The sequence below is a fragment of the Podarcis erhardii genome (assembly GCF_964252035.2).
Source record: "Podarcis erhardii genome assembly, chromosome: 3".
NCBI classification, from domain to species: Eukaryota; Metazoa; Chordata; class Lepidosauria; order Squamata; family Lacertidae; genus Podarcis; species Podarcis erhardii.
In genome coordinates, this window is record NC_138507.1 from 68,649,470 (window position 1) to 68,669,151 (window position 19,682).

At 41.3% G+C, this 19,682-nt stretch overlaps 2 protein-coding genes across 2 annotated transcripts in view; both read left to right on the forward strand.

Annotated features, from left to right (window-relative positions):
- Positions 1 to 8,112, forward strand: part of LOC309338622 (uncharacterized protein) — a gene marked incomplete at both ends in the record, with an annotated part of 58,748 nt that extends 50,636 nt beyond the window's left edge. Inside the window, one exon of the mRNA XM_081855942.1 lies at positions 7,894 to 8,112. Coding sequence (XP_081712068.1) covers positions 7,894 to 8,112 — 219 coding nt within the window. The remainder of the gene's footprint in view (positions 1 to 7,893) is intronic.
- The window catches only part of TIAM2 (TIAM Rac1 associated GEF 2), a gene marked incomplete at its 3' end in the record, with an annotated part of 80,640 nt that continues 68,849 nt past the window's right edge, over positions 7,892 to 19,682 (forward strand). The window contains exons 1-3 of the mRNA XM_081854407.1: positions 7,892 to 7,993; positions 8,573 to 9,766; positions 14,393 to 14,828. Coding sequence (XP_081710533.1) covers positions 8,579 to 9,766; positions 14,393 to 14,828 — 1,624 coding nt within the window. The 5' untranslated portion in view covers positions 7,892 to 7,993; positions 8,573 to 8,578. The remainder of the gene's footprint in view (positions 7,994 to 8,572; positions 9,767 to 14,392; positions 14,829 to 19,682) is intronic.

Below are 19,682 nucleotides of genomic sequence, written 5' to 3' on the forward strand. Positions count from 1 at the left end.
ATAGGAAGCTAAAATAGCTCTTCAATCCTTTATCAACAGCATATATTGGAGAAGCAATTATAACCTGTTACAATGCATCACTGAGTCCAAGGAGTTTTTTAAAAGTTGTGAGGTCTAAAAACCAAACATCAGTTTACCTTGCTGGGTAAATGACTCATTTCTTAATGCATTGTATTATTTTGATAGAACTATGAAACTTTGGGTTACTGCTGCATTCTGAAATAAGGAGCTTTCATTGTTGTTAAAGTTACTGAGGGTTAAAGTAATTGAGGGCTATTGATGGTTACGGCTGAATTTTTAACATTCTAAAATAAAAGCAAGAATCTGTCAAGTTTGACTATGCCTAATACTATGCTGCATGATAACTTTTATATTTCTATATAAGAAATATAACATTCCATCTGTGGTTTGGGAAGTTGCTTGTTTATCTAGGCGAACTATATTAAAATGAAGAAAGTTAAAGTTATGCATTATTAATTAATATATAGAGGTATATTTTAAAGACACTGAAGTCCTACCTTTTAAGCAAGCAAACCTTTATTCAGCAAGCCTTTTAGTAGCTTTCCTATGGCACTTTGGTGGTAATTCAGGAATGCAGGGTCAAACAACAGCCTAGTCATAGAGTATTCCCTGAAGGCTTAGAGGCATTATGGCAGGCTGTCCAGGCTAATCATTTCAAGCGGCCCATGGAAAACCACTTTCTGGTTAAGTCTGCATCATCCTGTTCCACCAATGGAAAAAATTGAACATGAGGAGGGTGTGTAGCTTGCAGACAAAAATATATCCAGCGTAGCACAGAATCTGTTTTTAGCCCATAACTGCTGAACATTTTGGAGACTTAGACACAGTTTCCTGGCTTACCAGAAGCAGAAAAAGAAAGGGAGAGTCTGTGTGTATGTATGCTAAACGGTTCTGTGACACGTTTGGAGAAATGGACTAGAGCAGAAGCTCTGGGCAGCAGAGACTGGGGTAAGGAATCTAGTGGGACACGCAGTCTGCTCAATAAGAAAAGAAGTTGTGAAGGGGGAACTGGGCAGAGCGGTTCTGTTTGTGATTCTTGGCTTTGAAGTTTTGCTTTCCTTTCCAAACAGATTAAGAGGGACACATTTCCCTTTCAGCAGTCTTATGAGCGACTTTGCTGAACGAGCTAGTGGTTGCCGTTGTTTAAACCGTTGAGTTAGCTGCTATTCAAATCGTCTTACAGTTTGAAGAGTAAAAGATTTATTTTCTTACAGAGAAAGATTTCTGCAGTAGAGCTTTTATCCTGCCTGCATACACTATGACTAATCTGTAAATAACTCTTGCTTGCTCTCTTGGTTGTTTTCCCCTGAAATTTACAGTGCATAATTGTCTGAAAAATTACTTTATTGTTATCCTGTATTACTTATATATTAGATGAACACTTCAGGTCTGAACTTGCTCCAATATTGAATTAAGTAACTTTTTTTTAAAAAAGAACAAAGTTCTTCCTTCTCCCGTCCCTCCCCACCCACCCCCTGGCTAGGATGGATCTTTAGGCTATTGCATAGCTTTTCAGATGGAATGTTATTCATATGCCACACAATACAACCATTCTAATGATACCTTTGCAGTTCCAAATGATAAGTATCTGGCAGCTGCTGTTGGAATCAACATGCTACAATAGATGGAGCTTTGGTGTGATCCAACAAGACATATTTTATATGTTTATGAAAGAAAAATGCTACTGAAAAAGAGGAAGTGTCTTTATTAAGAGTGCTGATCATTATTTCCACTAGAAGGGAATTGCTAAGTTGATATGCCTCCCTTGGTGTAACTGGCATCCTATTCTAAGCCACTTATTTTGAAATAATTAGCTTTAGTGGCATTTGGCATTTTGTTCTGGCTTTATTTAAAACTAGTTTATTAGTTACAGGATAGCTCTGAATGGTCCCAGAGTAAGCTTTTTGTGCAAAATCAAGAAGGACTTCATGCAGCAATAAAAGCACCAGTGGTTTATCTCAGTTCAGTGGCTGCTCTGGGCCAGCACTGGCATTCAAGGCCACATCAGCAGTGATGCAGCAATGAGCGACACCACTGAAGTGTCAGGCAAAAGCATTGGCTTTGGCAGAGGAAGTAGTTGATGGGCTGGGAAAGGATGTTGCCAGAAATACTTAAGCACCCTAGGTAGGGAAAGGAGAGAGTCTCTGACTAGGAGCTGCAGTATGTCAAAAGAGCCTGTGGCCATTTAATTCAGCTAAAGGAAGGTGAGGTTGTGTTTTCTATCAGAAAACTAGTTCAGGAAAAGAGCCTGAAGGAGTAGGCACTTTTGTTTCTAGTCCTAAAAGTAGCCTTCTATGTTGGTAGAGTTTGCTGTTGGGGCAAGTTGGTCTTCATCCAACTACCCAAGGCAATTGGAGGATGTTCATTAGGCATGAGTGGGAACCATGATTCAGGGCTGTGTAACTATATGATAAGACTAGAATGAAAATGCATAAAACCCCAGTGTGCACACAGGCATAATGGAAGCAGTGTCATAGCTGGATGGGTTTTGCACTTTTTAGAGGAAAGTGGATCTTTATAGTTGGGATTGCCTCACACTATTATCATTTCTACAGTACACTCTGCTGTACAGCGTACTTCATCCATCCATCTATTTGCCTACCTTATGGAATAAACTAAGGCTGTAGGTACCTTTATCAGGATACCAGATATACAGGGATTTGGGGCTCAGTCTCCAACATCCCAACAGTCTATCCACTGCATCACTCTATTAACCCCAGTGACATGATACGGCATGATTGAGGTCTTCACTTTCTTTTTGTTAGATCGGATCTTATGCACTATTAATGTTCATACCTATCGACTGATTTGTGTTCATGTGATAACTTCCTTCTAATTCTAAACTGCAATGACTTAGTTGTTTGCAATTAGTACTGTTGGTATGTGCTAATTTGACAAACCTACATTGGAACTGATGGCTGACCACAAAGTGTAATGCACTGGTGTGTCATTTCCATTATATCCTTTTCTACATCCCAAATTGAGAGGGTGCAGCGGAGACAGTAGACAACAGCTGCATGTCATGTGAGTAATCATGCTGAATCTTGAGTATACCCAGAGGACCATTTCCAGGAAGGCTGCATAGTAAAGTTGATTCCACATGATTTTAGTCTTATCTTACAGTAGTGCAAGGAGTGGTGATTTGAATTTGTTACTTACTGTGACTACAGAATCAGAAGGTCATTGCTATTAAGGAATAATTAACCTGGAAGATAAGGATGTGATTTTGCACATGTACTAAAATTAAGCGAGATGAGTGCCGCAACCCCAGAGTCATTTGCGGTTGGACCTAATGGTCAGGGGTCCCTTTATCTTTACCTTACTAAAATAAAGTAGTCCACATTTAATCTTCAAAATAGAACACGTGAACAAGAAGTGTCTACAATTGCACTCTGTAATGTGCCTTTCTTTATTTATTTTTGAGATTGCTGTTTATAATTTTTAGGCTGTAGATTCTTTGGTTTCAGATTTGGTGAGAGACCGTTCTATAATGGTGTCAAAGTGGCATTACAGCTAGAATACATAAATCATGCTTCCAGTTGGAAGAACTGAACCCTTTAAGACTAAATAGGAATATAAAAATCATAATCATTTGTATTTGTGTGGCTGCTCATTCCTTGAGTTTCTTGGTATATAATTTAAAATAGTAAATCTGCCAAGAATATCATAGTAGCATTAATTTGGGGTGTGTGTGTGTGTGTGTGTAGGCATAGGAGTATTGCTAAGATTGTAGAAATCAAAAGCTCTGCTTTTGGTTTGCAATAGCATGTGACTAAGATGCCTGGTTTTCAAAAATGCAGTAAATTATGCCAGGAAGTCTTCTGTGAAAGAGCTGAAAACTGTTATGCACACATCTCCACTCAGTTGCTTGATATATAAAAAAGTCACGTGTGGCCTTGGCAGAAGGCGCATGAATGTAATAATAATGTAAGTGGTTTTGTCCTCTTACATTTGCAGTTTTACTTTTAATACAAAGTGCTCAACTTGACAAGGAAATATACTATATCCTTGTGCGGCTATCCAATAACATAATTTCCTATTGAATATCCTGCTAATGCAAACATTATGGTCATACATGTGCATGAGTTATTGACATAGGATTGTGATGATAGAAAAGCTGTTGTGAATATAGGGAAGAGCCCATCTAGTCCAGCATCATTTCTCATAATGGCCAACCAGATGCTTATGGGAAGCTTGCAAGCAGGGCATGGGCACAATAGCACCCTTCCTGCTTGTGTTCCCCACCAGTTGGTATTCAAGACGCACCCTATTTCTGTGGCTGAGATTTGTTTTAACTATTTTATTCCTGAATTTTAGATTGTTGTAACCCACCCAGGGACTGTGGATGAATTGTGGGTAATAATAATTATAAGAATACCACCTCTGATACTGGAGGTCTTGCACATCCATCATGGCCAGTAGCCATTGACAGCTATATCCTCCATTAATCTGTCTTAACTCCCTTTTAAAGCCACCCAAGTTGGTGGCCATCTGTTTATCTTGTGGTAGGGAATTTAAGTGTGGGAAGAACTTTATTTGGCTGTCCTGAAACTTTCCACATTCGGCTTTATTGGTTGACTCAGGGTTCTAGTATTATGAAAGAGAGAAAAATCTCTCTAACCTCTATTAGTATTAGTATTATCGTCACATATTTATTTATACCCTTCCTTTTTTCATGGTGGCTTATAAATAAAAACAAGGTGAATAACTTAATACATCCTTATCATGTCCTGTCTTACTCGCCTATTTCTAAACTAAAACACTTCATCTATTGCAGCCTTTCCTGACAGAGGAGTTGTTCTAGCCTCATGATCATTTCGGCTGCCGCACTCTACTGATTTGCAAGAGCTAAGTTTACGCCATTTTATTTCACATCACAGCAGTGCAGTGCATTGCAGTAAAATAACATCGAGTTTGTAAGAGGAATAGGTGGATGTGTTTGACTCGCTGTGGAAAAACCCATTGAACTCTACGGCCATTGGCCTTTAAGAAGCCAGCAACCTTTTCTTGCGGGGGGGGGCGTGTTACTATATATTTCTTATAAAATAGCCTCCCCTTACACTTCCTCTGTCATTTCCCCCCTATGAATTATAAAATTCAAGGTGTGCTTTGAATGGTCCTACCTGGGACAGCCCCCCCAAATAAAGCTGAATCTGCTGCATGGCAGAACCCTTGAAATGACCATCAACTGGATGGTTACTGGGTTGTGTCTGGGATAAAGAATTAGTGACAATAAACAGAATTCACTGACTTTATTAGGACCTAAGAACCACAAGAATGAGCCTCAGCAAGCCATAGCTTATGCTGCCCACCCTCCAGCTGTGTTGCAAGGAGGTATTCAGGAGATTTCATTTCTATTTTAGATCATCCATAGCTTGTTGTGTTGTTCAAATGTTCAAACTCAAACAAAATAAATTCAGGCTTAACTATAGTGTGTTGAAGCTAGCCAACTTCAGGCCAAGTTTATGAATCTAGATTATTTCAATTTAACCATAATTAAGTTAACCACAGTTTAGATTTTGGATGATGCGCTGAACCATGGTTAATCTAAAATGGAAATGAAAACTTCTGATCTCACATTTGTGGCTCACTGGAAGAAGAAAGGGGAGTCGAGGAGAGTGCAAGCCTCACAACTGCAGCTCAGTCATGAAGAGATGTAGCATGCAGAAATTTTCATTCAGATACGAATGGGAGAGCCCATTCCTTGAAAGTCTGGAGAGCTACTGCTAGTTAGTATAGGTAGTACTAAGCTAAATAGACAATGGTCCAACTCATTATAAGATAGAGATACAGTAAAGGAATGCCTCTGTGGCAAATCTAGCCACAGTGAGACAGCCTAGCGCATGAATAAAGTGAACAAGTTATAAATGATCATGCGTTTATTACCAAGTGTAATCAGGACTAAAACACATAGTTTTAAGTGCTGGCAAGCTCTTGTGTTTGCTTTCTGCTGTTAGGAAGTTGCCTTACATGATAAGAAATAGTGCTCCATGACAGTACTTTTCACATGCAGTGCTTGTAGCCTTAACTGTTCATTGTGCTGAGTGTCAGCTCGTTTTGCATACCTGCCTTTGATAGATGTATTTATTAACCATCTTCATTGTATTGGTGTACAATGGAGGCTGTATCAGTGGCTTAAGTTTGAAGAATTGATGCTGTTATACTGAGGTCTATAACAGCAGCTTGCTTGCCACTTGCTCTGCTAAAAAGGATTATTCTGTGAGTGCACAATCATGGTAGAGACCAGATGGTCTTTGACTGATTCTTCAGACAAATTGGGTTTCATGTCCTCTTATAAATAGAAATAGGCTTCTGAAAGTTGCCTTGTGAATGTAGTTTATGTTCTTGTAACTTTGGTTCTGAATATAAATGCTCTCATTGGTGACTCCTCTGTGTTTCATTGGTCAATAGTCCCCTGGAGATTTCCATTTACACGGTAACAAGGGGCATGCAAAATTTATGTGGTGTTTTCCTTCCAATCATCACTGTTGTTTTGTCTGTATCTTAGCATTGTGCTGTGCCTGTTACCCAAAATGTGCTTTATGTTGGTGACATTTATACATCGAAGCAATTAGTACTTACAAAGGAGGGGGTGTCATAAATTTTTTTTTTTAAGTATTTTTGTTGGTGTAATAAGATTGAGTCACAGCACTTTGTATCAGAGTTGTACAGCTAATTTTCTATTAGTGAAAATGTTCATGACTTTGTATACATTGATATTGTAGGGTATAATCTGGAAAGTCATTGTCATTTGTTCGCTGAGCTTCCAATGTGGCTTCTTTGTGTCAGTGCTATAGTAAAGCTTCATTAACCTATAGATTAGTGATGTATCTGTTTGAACAACAAGTTTGTGTAATATTATTATTTTTTTGTAAGTTTGACAAACATTACACACATTACAATAAAATGTCTTCTTTGTTTTTTGGAAAGCGTAAATCTCTATTCACCTTTGGGGCACATGTTCTTAAAATACTTAGGGCTCTACAAACATAGATTCTAGAATGTACATTAGATAGCTGAAAGTTATAAAAAGAAATAAGTCTCTTGTGTGCTTTAGAAATACAAACCTTATAGCAACGTTCTACGATGCTGATCTATTTACTTTGAAATTCAGCTTTCTGTCTGCTCTCTGAATAAGTTTCTATTAGAGTCAGTTTCTCAAAAGCTGCTTTTGTCCCTTGGTGTGTGCAGCGCCTGGTGCTTTCCTTTTGTTGTTGTTACTTTTCTGGCAGATCAACCTTAAAATACAAACAGAGTTTGCCAGCTGGTAGGATGAGTGAATTACCCAGTGGCCTTTTACCTCTGGGTCACAGCTGGAATTCAGATGGGATTGTGGATCGAGAACAACAAAAGCCCCACAGAGATTTATCAAACTATAATTTGAGATCCAGCTATTAAACATAAAACTTTGAATCATATTACAGCATCTCACTTGATGGTAATTTTAATTGTAGTATTCTGCCTTGGGATACTTGGGCCTGGTTCAGATGTAATGCCTAGCATGGTTTGGCAGTATATGAATGTGTCCAAGTAAACTCAAAATTTCAGGCAGATGTAGTTTGCCCACAAACCCACTTTAGACCATGGTTTGTAATCCTTGGATGTGGGCAAGTTTGCACTAGCCATAGCTTGTCTGGCTCCACTGAAGCTGCAAACTGATTTGCCAAGACCCTGAAATTAAGGGAAGGAATATGAGCATAGAAGGAGCACATGAGCACAAGCCGTGGTTTTTGTGTTAGCATGGTTAAGTCATTTGAAATAATTACTGCTACGTTAATGGTGTCTAAAAAAGCATTTTATAAAACATTAAATACAATATGAAGATGTGTGTATTAACTTGACTGAGACCTTACCCAACTTCTTGTTTTACAGGGATTCATGTGGAATTATGTGGGAAGCTTGGTGACCAGCTATCAAGATAATGCCAAGGACACAGACTGGTTATTCCATCTACATTTGAGTGATTCTTCAGGTTTGTCTGATACAAAAGTTTTCATTTTGAACCAGGAAGTGCTGTGCAGAATGAAAAATGAAAGCAGCCCAGCAGATCTGAACTTTGGTTTGCTGAGAATCTATAAATTCAAGCCATGACATGGGTGCAGCACAATCTTTAAGTTACATTCAAACTATCTGTACTTTCTGGAAACAGTTGAAGACATTTTTGTTCCAACAAGTTTTTCCAGCTGGATAAATGGGTCTTTACCATGAATGTCCACTTGTTAGGGTTTTTATCTTGTTTTAAATGTATTTGTTATTGTCATTGTGTTTTTAACTGTTTTATTTATATGCAAATTGCCTTGGGATGGTATTTTAGAAGGTGGTTAATAAATTAATAATGATGATAATAATTTATAAGGTAGCTTCCAGGATAATTCCTATGCAAACTAAATGTGCAAACAACAACAACATCCCTTGTTTTGTCCCCATAAAAAATCCAGATTAGTGAAATTTTCTTATAAGCAAATATTTTTAGAAGTTTAAAAGTAAGACTGAAAGTTTACTTTGTTAGAGTGTTTTAATAACCACAGCTGTTCATACTCTCTTGATTTAGTGAAAAATGGGGAATTCAGAAAGCCAGTACAGCCTTCAGGGAACAAAAAACCATACTAATTCTACACCCAGTGCCAAGCAAAAGCCCTGTTCTCTGAAAATTCGCAGCATCCATGCTAAAGATGAGAAGTCCTCTTCCACGCAGGGATGGAATCACAGCACCAGTGGCACAAACTACAAATCTCGAGCAATAACCAGAAGTTGCCTTTCTCATTTCAAGAATACTCAGCCTTATTCCTCTAGACTTGGTGACACAGTAGTGAAAGTTTCAAAGGGTAGCAGCCATGCCAAACATAGGACGCACAACTTGGGAAGCTATAGTCAAGGGAGCAATAATGCAGTTTTGCCTGAGAAATTGCACTACATTGACTTTGAAGCTACCAGCAATCATGTCGCTTCCAGGGAATGTAATGGGCATTTCTTAAATTGCTATGGGAAGAAAGAAAGCCCACCATCGGATGACAGAATGAGCCCAAAAGTCCTCATTAAGACACTGGGAAAGTTGGATGGGTGTTTGAGGGTTGAATTTCACAACAGCAGCAGCAACAGCACAGTCTCCAGAGAGGATTCCAGTGGACCAGTTCAACTCTTGCGGTACTCGCCTACTTTAGAGTCTGAAAAGAATAATGTGCTTGAAGTGAAGGAAACATGTGGCACAGACTATGTTGGAAGTCACCGCCTGTCAGCCACTGATTCAAGGCTTAGATCCAGTAAAGGGAGCTCTATTAGCTCAGAGTCTTCATGGTATGACGCTCCATGGGGAAATAATGGAGACATGAATGAACTGGATGGGTCATACTTGTCCAGGAGCACCCTCGATGCAAGTATCCAAGTTGAATTTCCCCAGAATGACTGCAAGAAACCATTGAACCAAAGTTCGTCTCTCTCTTCCCTCCGTGATTTATATAGGGATTCAAATCTAAGAAGCTCCCAAACCTCTGATATTGGGCTCTCTGCAGATTATATCAATGCTCATCATGCTGGTTTAAGCAACCGTGTTTCGTTTACCTCAGCCATAGACGTTCCTTCTAAGGTAGAGCACAGGGGACCTCCACAGTACTCTTCCTACACTCTGCCCTGCAGAAAATCTGCAACCCTTAATGAAGACGCAGCAAAAAAGGAAACACTGAAAAGCCGTATGCGCAGAATCAGTGATTGGACAGGAAGCCTGTCAAGAAAGAAGAGGAAACTACAGGTATGTGGAGTTTCAGCCAAAATTTCTTTCAAAAGTACAAATATTAGTCCCTTTCCATTAATGTATATGACAACTTGGTTTGTTGCCAAGTCTTTTTGTTCAGTGTGTGTGTGTGTGTGTGTGTGTGTGTGTAAATGATAGCAGTTTCTTTTCAAAATAACTCAACTTCTCCAATTCAGTGGTCTGAAAATACTGATGGTTGGGAAAACAGACCACTGGACTCAGACATTTTAAAAAATAAATAAAAATATGCAATGTTGCTTTTCAGTTAGACATCTTCAGGGTGTAAAATAACCTTCAGACTTACAGGATATCTGCAAGATTGCTGATGTACCCATGCACAAAATTATAGGCAACTTGAGTCTTCAGAAAAAATAAGGATTTCAGAAATGTTAAGTATTTATCCTACCCCAATTGAGCCACTGCATTGTACCAGCTGCAGCTTCTGCACAGGGTGGTGCCCACCTGCCTCCTTTCTTGCACTGTTTCAGCAAACCTCTTGGCTAAGATATCATGCAGGATCGTTTTGTAGCAACAGAAAGGTACAGGAGAGAGGAGGGTTGCGTGTAGGTATTGGAAGTTCATGTGCATATTCTCTTTGCATAAACTGAAACCCAACCAGCACTTTTTACATCATTGTTGGCATTTTAGAAAGCCCACATTTAAAAATCCATTAGCATTGGTGTACAACATGGGTATGATGGGTGTAATCTATGAAGAATAAAGAGGTCCGAGATTAGTGTATGTCAGGGCTGGTTCTTCTCTTTGGACCTCTGAATAAACATTCTGATAGCAATGACTTTTTCATGAGAAGAATGACCTTTCTAATGACAGCTGCAGCTGTGGGTGTACTGCAATGGTATGGCTGCATGTTGGAGGTGACTCATCCTGTCCAAAGTGTGACACAGCTACTGGGCTACTTAAGGCCAGGCACGCCCAGGGACCGCCCTCTTTTCCCCCTCGCCCAGCAGCTGAGCGGTTTTCCCATCCCACCCACCCTTAGGTTTAGCTAGAATTGGCCTTGCTATGGACTCCGGTTGGTCGCCGCAAGGGGCCTGGTAGGAATTTTTCCAAATTGGCACACTTCCTGCCTTTTGGTTTTTTCGCCTACCTCGTAGCAATCGTCACAACTTTCGGGTATTGGCGGTTAGGCATTGGCATGGGGCAAATTTTAGGAAAAGGAGGGGGGAAGGGAGCGCCATCACCTTCCCCCAAGGAGAAGGGGTAGTCCAGTAGAGGACTCCCAGGGGGGGCGTGGCCTTGTCCGAAGCCTGGAGAGGTAGGGCCTCCGGCACGCCCCCGAGCGGTGACACCTGTGGGATCCTAGTTGGCGTACTTCAACAGGACTCCTGCGGTTTGTGTTCAACCCTTCCCGGTCACCATGCCGGGTAGTCGATAGGAGCCAATGCCTAAGGCCAATACCTTCAACTCCGTAATCAATAAAGTTGTGGCCTTTTACGCCCATTAACCTTAAAACAATGTGTCTGTGTCTTCATTTCATCTGGGGGAGGAAACTTGCCATGCAACTTTTTTGATGAGTGACAGTTTAAGGCAGGGGTTGTCAACCTGGTCCCTACCGCTCACCAGTGGGTGTTTCAGGATTCTAGGTGGGCAGTAGGGGGTTCTACGGCACAAACTGAATCCTCCTTCCATCTAGCACTGGTGGGTGGTAGGGAAATTTTACCATCAAGAAAGATGCATTAGTGGGCGGTAGGTATAAAAAGTTTGACTACCCTTGGTTTAAGGAGTGGGCAGTGTTGCATGCCATTCGGTGCTTGTGATGTGATGATCGGAAGCACACTGTTAAGACTGATTCTATTTGTTCTGTCCTTAATTTCTTTTTAAAGTTCAAAGCAAATCCTTTAATAAAGGCTATGGAAGCATCAGTGGAGAAAACAATGTAAAACATTTGGGAGGTTCTTCTGATGGCGTGGTGAACAGCTGCCTTGGATAGCTCTTTCAGTACTTAATATTATTAAGTAATTGTGTTCGCTCATGACTTACTCTACACATGCACATGTTCTATTTTAAGCATTTCGGTAATAGTGTCATGCAGGGATACTCCACCCAACAGAACTGATTCTCAAACACTATTGAGAAAGATATTTATGTACAAAGATATTTAGTTGGGAAGATTGTCTTAGAGCTCTGTGGGAGTTGATGGTAATTATTACCTTCTGCTATCAGGCCCTATAAACTACAGTTCTGTAATGATCTCCAGATAGACTAACATACATATAAGCAGAAGATCTAGAAAATGAGTGCTGCCAAATTAAAATCAAAATCATATGTCAAGTATTCGGCTCTGAACAGTTGAGTGCTCTGCCCATCTTATAAAAATTCCTTCACATAGTCACAGCTTGTGCAAATGGGTAACATACAACTTTGCTCTGATGGATCATTAGACTTTCAGAAACAGCAAACAAACATAATGTTCCAAAAGTTATTGCTTAAAAAATACTTGTCTATATATTAAAGATGAAGGTAGAATTAATGGTATATGCCAGTCTTGGAGATACAGTTAGGTACCTTCCTAAACAGGAATCTACAAATATAGTCACCACAGTTGTATGGTGACCATGAATTTAATTCTGGCACTCAGAATTGAGGTGTAGTCTCTAGCAAAGAGAAGCTGTGGTATTTTGCCCTTTAAAATTATAAACAAACAACTGCCAACATTTTCCCTACTCAGAGTGCAAATTTCATTGCCAAACCATCTGTGTCAATCCTACTCCGCCACCCTGCCTCGGTCCTCTGATTGGCTGAATGGGAGCTGGCAGTGTCTTTTTCAAAATTCCCTTTTATTTTTTTTTGTACGTGCCTTTTCTGATTCTCTCCACTTCTTCTGTGTCTCAGAGTGCTTGTCTGTTCCTCGCTCATTTTTCTGGTCTTCCCCTATTCACTTATATTCTCCACACACCCCATACACACTTTATATACAGAGAATTGCAAGAACGAAAGGTGGGTTAAAAATGGGTGGGCTTCTATGGAAGACTGGGCATACTTGTCTTTTGTTGCCTTAGTACTGAAATAGATTTCTGATGGGGATGCATGTATGTCCCTCAGCTCAAATGCTTGCAGAGCCTCCAGGCACTCAAGAAGTACCTCCACCTCGTCCTTCCTCTTCCTCTGTCCTGAGGCTCCCCAGAAACTTCCCCAGAGGGAAGGCAGAGGCAGCTTAGCTTTTTCCCCGCTGGAGCTGGACCTCTCGGCATCAATAGCTGCATATGACGCTGCACATACAGTTCCACTTTAGGAGAAGGCCCAGTGTCAGAAGTTTGGCAGCTTGGGACTGTGGCTCACAATCTGGCAAGGTATTTCATGGTTAAATGGTGCACACTGACTAGTGCAGTGTTTAATGTCAGAGAATGGCCCTTAAGAGTTATGAAAACAGCATATATACCTGCTATCCTGTGGACCTATGTACAGAAATGGGTCCAAATAATGAATGAAATGCAGTTCTTCTGCCGAAACGAAGCAGATCTGTCCCTGTGAGCTGCCTGGGTGGGAAACAGTCTGTGAGAACCCTATATGAGGTGCTCTGGGGAACCGTTCAAAATTATTCCTTATAGAATAGTGAATGTTTTGAATTAGTCAGAACATTTTAGTGCAATTATAGAATCATAGAATCATAGAGTTGGAAGAGACCACAAGGGCCATCGAGTCCAACCCCCTGCCAAGCAGGAAACACCATCAGAGCACTCCTGACATATGGTTGTCAAGCCTCTGCTTAAAGACCTCCAAAGAAGGAGACTCCACCACACTCCTTGGCAGCAAATTCCACTGTCAAACAGCTCTTACTGTCAGGAAGTTCTTCCTAATGTTTAGGTGGAATCTTCTTTCTTGTAGTTTGGATCCATTGCTCCGTGTCCGCTTCTCTGGAGCAGCAGAAAACAACCTTTCTCCCTCCTCTATGTGACATCCTTTTATATATTTGAACATGGCTATCATATCACCCCTTAACCTCCTCTTCTCCAGGCTAAACATGCCCAGCTCCCTTAGCCGTTCCTCATAAGGCATCGTTTCCAGGCCTTTGACCATTTTGGTTGCCCTCCTCTGGACACGTTCCAGTTTGTCAGTGTCCTTCTTGAACTGTGGTGCTCAGAACTGGACACAGTACTCCAGGTGAGGTCTGATAATTATACCAATGCAGTCATACCTTGGTTTTTGAACAGCTTAGTTCTCTAATGTTTTGGCTCCCGAATGCTGCAAACCCAGATGTGATTGTTCCAGTTTGTGAACTGTTTTCGGAAGTCGAATGTCTGACGGGGCTTCCACAGCTTCTGGTTGGCTGCAGGAGCTTGCTGAAGTCTTGCTTTGGTTTTTAAATGTTTTGGAAGTTGAACGGACTTCCGGAATGGATTCCCGTTCAACTTCCAAGGTACGACTGTAATAAACATACCTTGATACTCCAAAAGAAAACATTTCCATTTGTCAATGCTAAAAGAAGAGGATAGATTTGTAGTCCTCAGGGCTGCTTCTGATGCCTGCTGCCATCAGACTCTGTGCCACAGACATCACAGCAGTTGCTACTGTGCTGTAGATTTCATATAAGACCTTAGAGTCAGCAAGTGCTAATGTTTAAGGGATGGTCAGGACTTACGAACTTTACCACTTTATCCACAGGAAACAAAATGCAAAGATTCAGGTGAATACTTTGACAACGGAATTGAAAGTCTTTCTCCAGACACTCTTGCTCCCCCACATTTCTCTGGTTCTCTGTGGTCCGCTGGCTCTGGCCAGTTCTTCCCACAGAGAAGTGAGTCTGCTAATGCAATCAGCAGTGATGTCTTGAGACAGAACATTTATGAGAACTTCATGCGGGAGCTTGACCTGAGCAAGACCAACAATGAAAACACAGACACCTCCACAGGAACAGAGGACTCGAGCAGCGAGTCACTCGGCTCCTTAGAACAACTGGATCTGCTGTATGAGAAAGAACAAGGAGTGGTCCGCAAAGCTGGGTGGCTCTTCTTCAAACCTCTTGTGACCCTACAGAAAGAGAAGAAACTTGAGTTGGTTACTCGGAGAAAATGGAAACAGTACTGGATAACACTGAAAGGTCAGTTATGGCTCATAGTTCTTAACTAATGTAGACTGCATTATATGGCATTATTTGGCAGTGCATTTTAAATTTATTTCTATTCTGCATCTGTTCTGAAAAGCCTTTCAATTACTAGGACAGAAGTTATCAAAAGCATATTTATAATGAATGTTTTATGGTTCCCCCTTTGTTACCTTTTCGTTGAAAGATTTCAGAAGATTTATCCCATGCGCAAGTATTCACGATTCTTGTAATTCTAATATGTTCTGTCTGTTCTAGTTGCATGTGTTAATATTTCTTACTCTTTCGCTTATTCCCTGGTCTGCAACGGGTGCGTGCTGCTGCAGTTCACATTCTGAAACTTTTAGAGTAAAAGCTACCGACAGGGTTGCCCCACCATCCTTGAGTGTCCTTCCCAGAAGTATCACCTGCCTTAATCCTCTTCTGGTTGTGTGCCCTTTCTCATGATTTTATTGTTCATTATATTTATATACCGCTCTTCATCTGCAGATCTCAGGGTGGTTCACAGCATAAAAACACAATTTGTGAAGGTAACACATGAACCACTGCACATGCATAGGCATCTTCAGTGCAAAAACATGGAGATCTGGAAGTGGGGCCACAGTAATCACATGATGCCTCCTTTATGGGATTCACATGTCAAGGGGTCTATCGTAGAATGGAAATTGAGAGGGCATTATTTAGTGTGATTGGGAGAGATAATTAAGAACATATGTTATTATGGTACTGGTACTCTTAACTGTACACATCTGGCACTTTGATAGTCAGTGTGCTTTTTGCTGGAGTGTGAGGGTTCAGACTGCAGACATGTAGCATTAGGGCTCTGCAGCACTAATCCTCAGCCACTGCTCACTTTTGCTCCTGCGTTTTGTGTTGATAGAACTTGCAGTACATAGCAGGCTGTCTGAGCATGAATAATCTATGTTTCCTGGACATTTCCCCAGTTTTCTTTGCTCCTCATAGTAATGTCTCTTTGTCCTTTAACTTTGCTTCCATTCAGTCTTAGTTCCATGAAAAGCAATGTCTTTTTAAAGAGAAAGTGGGTCAATGATAAATCATGTTATAGTTGAATTATTGTTATAGTTGAATCATTTCCTGCTTGGGCAAGATGGCAGGTATAAACGTCCTTGCTGTTTGACTTCTAAACTGTGAGTGTTGGAATTCAAGTCTGTTATGGCGTATGACCAAACAAATAAAATTTTCTTATAATTCAAGCCTACTTAAACTTCATCCCTTCTGACCTATAAGCCTTGTTGCCTAATGCAGATGTTTGGCAGGAGACCTGATAATAGTTACTTAGCATTGAATGAAAGTAGCTCTGTATGTGCTCAGAGCACCATGTTACCTGTTTCAAGGCTTGAATTCTGACAAATGATTTGTCTGTGTGTTTGTAAATATTTTCTTACTGATTTTCAAAAGTACAAGAAAACCAACAAGACAGTTATATCAGTCAACATCCAGTGAAGTTGGTGTATGCAGAACAAAATAAACACCAGTGATTCCTAGGTTATGTTAATCGCTGCATACTTTGTAGGTAGATGTCAAAGACAATGGCTGAATAAATTATATGCATTGCAAAGCATGGATTAATTAACTTGGAGAGGTGGTGATTTTCTGCATTTTTTGCGGGGCTTGTCATTCAGCACATACTACTTCAAAGAAATATTTTGTGTGTGTCTGTGTGTGTGTGTAATTTATCTCTGTGTTATTATGTTGAAGGAAGGGATGGAGTCAGAAGGGAAACCCCATTTTAACAAGATTTGCCTGTTCTAGAACACATTAGGCACACACTGTACAGTAATCACTGTCATTGTCTAAAAAGTGGAAATGCTGGTTTATTTTAATAAAGCTGCAAGAAAAAAACAAGTTTTTTTGTCAAGAAAATAGGAAGCTGCCTTATTACTACGTATAAAATCATAGAATTGTAGAGTTCGCTTGATCTGGACACTATACTTCTGGTGATGCAGCCTAGAATAACATTAGCTTTTATTTGCTGCTGCTCTCTTCTCTTTCCTCTCTCCTCTTTGGCATCACACTATTGACTCATGTTAATCTTAAGACCCCAGATCCATTTCACATGTACTACTGATAATCCAGGTGTCCCCAGTTTGTACAGCTGGTTCTTCCTGCCTAACTGTAGAACCTGACATTTGTTCCTATTGAACACGAGACATGGGTGGCATTGTGGTCTAAACCACTGAGCCTCTCGTGCTTGCCAATTGGAATGTTGGCAGTTCGAACTCCCATCACTCTATCCCAGCTTCTGCCAACCTAGCAGTTCGAAAGCATACCAGTGTAAGTAGATAAATAGGTACCGCTGTGGCGGGAAGGTAAATGACATTTCCCTGAGCTCTGGATTCAGTCACGGTGTTCCGTTGCACCAGAAGCCTGTTTAGTCCTGCTGGCCACATGATCCGAAAAGCTGTCTGTGGACAAACGCCAGCTCCCTTGGCCTGAAAGCGAGATGAGCTCCACACCCCATAGTTGCCTTTGAATAGACTTAACCATCCAGGGGTACTTTACCTTTACCCTTTTTTTTTAACCTATTGAAATTTGTTTTGTTAGGTTTGGCCCAGTCCTCCAATCTGTTAAGGTCAAATTGAATCCCGATTCTGTCTCTTGTGGCATTAGTTGCTCCTCCCACTGCAAATTTGACGAGCATCCCTCAGTTCCTTCATCCAAGTCATTTATAGAGACACTGAACAACAATGGACCCAGGACAGAACCCTGCAGCACCCCTAGCTAAATATTATTCACAGCGCCTGGCATTGACTTTCCAGGTTTTTGGGCAAGAGGTGCTTGGAGTTGAACCTGGGGCCTTCTGCAAGCAAAGCATGTGCTTTTCCACTGAGCTGGGACTTTTCCCAAATAAGTCAAAATATCAAATTAAATGTTCAATTAAAAGGTTAAACCTTTACCCCTGTTTATTTTAAAGTACAGTGGTGCCTCGCAAGACTAAATTAATTCGTTCCGCAAGTTTTTTCTTCTTGCGAGTTTTTCGTCTTGCGAAGCACGGTTTCCCATAGGAATGCATTGAAAATCAATTAATGCGTTCCTAGGGAGACCGCCTTCAGACCAGGTCCGGGGACAGTCCGGCAGGGCTCTCCAAGCTGCGGATAGCAGGCTGCTGCCCCGCACGAGGGGCGCTCTGCTTCAGAGCGCCCCTCGCGCGGGGCAGACATTCGCAGCTTGGGGAGCCCTGCAGGACTTCCCCACAGGGCTCTCCAAGCTGCGGATAGGGGCAGCAGGCTGCTATCCGCAGCTTGGAGAACTCTTCTGCGGGGAACTCTTCTGAAGGCTGGCGGGGGAGAAGGGCTTTTCTTCCCACCGCCAGCCTTCAGAACAGCCTTCTGAATGTTGGCGGTGGGGAGGAAAACCTTCCTCCAACTGCAAGTCTTCAAGACAGGTCCGGGAACAGAGGAGAAGCGCTGCCGCCTTCCCCTCTGTTCCCGGACCTGTCCTGAAGGCTTGCGGTGGGAGGAGGGCTTTCCTCCCCACCGCCAACATTCAGAATGCTGTTCTGAATGTTGGCGGTGCGGAGGAAAAACCCTCCTCCCACCGCAAGCCCCGGGAACAGAGGAGAAGCGCTGCGCGCCTTCTCCTCTGTTCCCGGACCTCCCACCGCAAGCCTTCAGGACAGGTCCAGGAACAGAGGAGAAGGCGCGCTGCGCTTCCCCGCTGTCCCCGGAGATTTCCCTATGGGCTTTCGTCTTGCGAAGCAAGCCCATAGGGAAATTCGTCTTGCGAAGCCGCTAAAAATCGGAAAACCCTTTCGTCTTGCGGGTTTTTCGTTTAGCGAGGCATTCGTCTTGCGGGGCACCACTGTAGTTATTTAAAGTAATTATTATTTAAAGTAATATTAAAAGTAATTATTTAAAGTAATTATAATTTTAAAGTCCAGAGTGCATATTGGATTTATTTTTAACAGGGCAAAGGCCCTAAAATGATAAACCAGGCCTACTGACAGCCTATATAAAATCAAAAGAGTAAGGACTTTGGGATTTTTGTAGCAGTAGTATATACCTGACTTGCTTTCAGTAAATTCATAAGCTTCCCATCCCTGAGACTTCTCATACTACAATTGACATCTTGGTGTGCCTCAAGACAAAGCATTATCGAAAACGTTTGTCCAGTGTCACAATTGACTTCACTGATGTTGCCACCTGTTGCTGCTCTGGGCTTCATTATGACCTCTTCTGCTAAAACATCCTAGCTTTGTAGATGTTGTGGTAGAAATTTGCTTGCTTTCAGATCATTTAACTTGTCAGGCACTTGGAATCTAGTTGGCCAGATATCAGTGAGTGTTCCTAGCTGTATAAATGTTTTTAACTTACTAAACTAAAACCACTGATTTGTGGAGGTGGTATTATTTTCTGTGCCGTCTCTTGAGCTATGTTTAGTTTTATCAATGACAGGAAAGATTACAACCATCTGGTCACCTGCCAAAAGTGAATTGATGGGTGTCCTGAGACTTCAGCAGTGCTTAAATGGCCATCAAGATCATTCCTTTAATATGGAATGTTTTTCTTTACCATCTGTCCACCCTAATTAATTTATCCAGGCAAGGAATATTACATTCCAACCACGTTCTGATCGTAGCACATATGCTGTAATCTGGTCCTGGAAGCAGAGGTGGGGACAGCCTCAAGAAGGCTGTCTAGTCCCATCTGTGGGCAGAAACGGGGGCTGTCATTTTATTTCTTAATATAAAGGGGTGGTAGCTGATTAAGTCCTAGAACAGACCCACTGAAATCAATGGACTTAAATCAGTTATGACTAACTTAATTCCACCGGATTCAATGGGTCTGCTTAAGTGTGACTTAGTTGGATATCATCTATAATCTCCCAGTT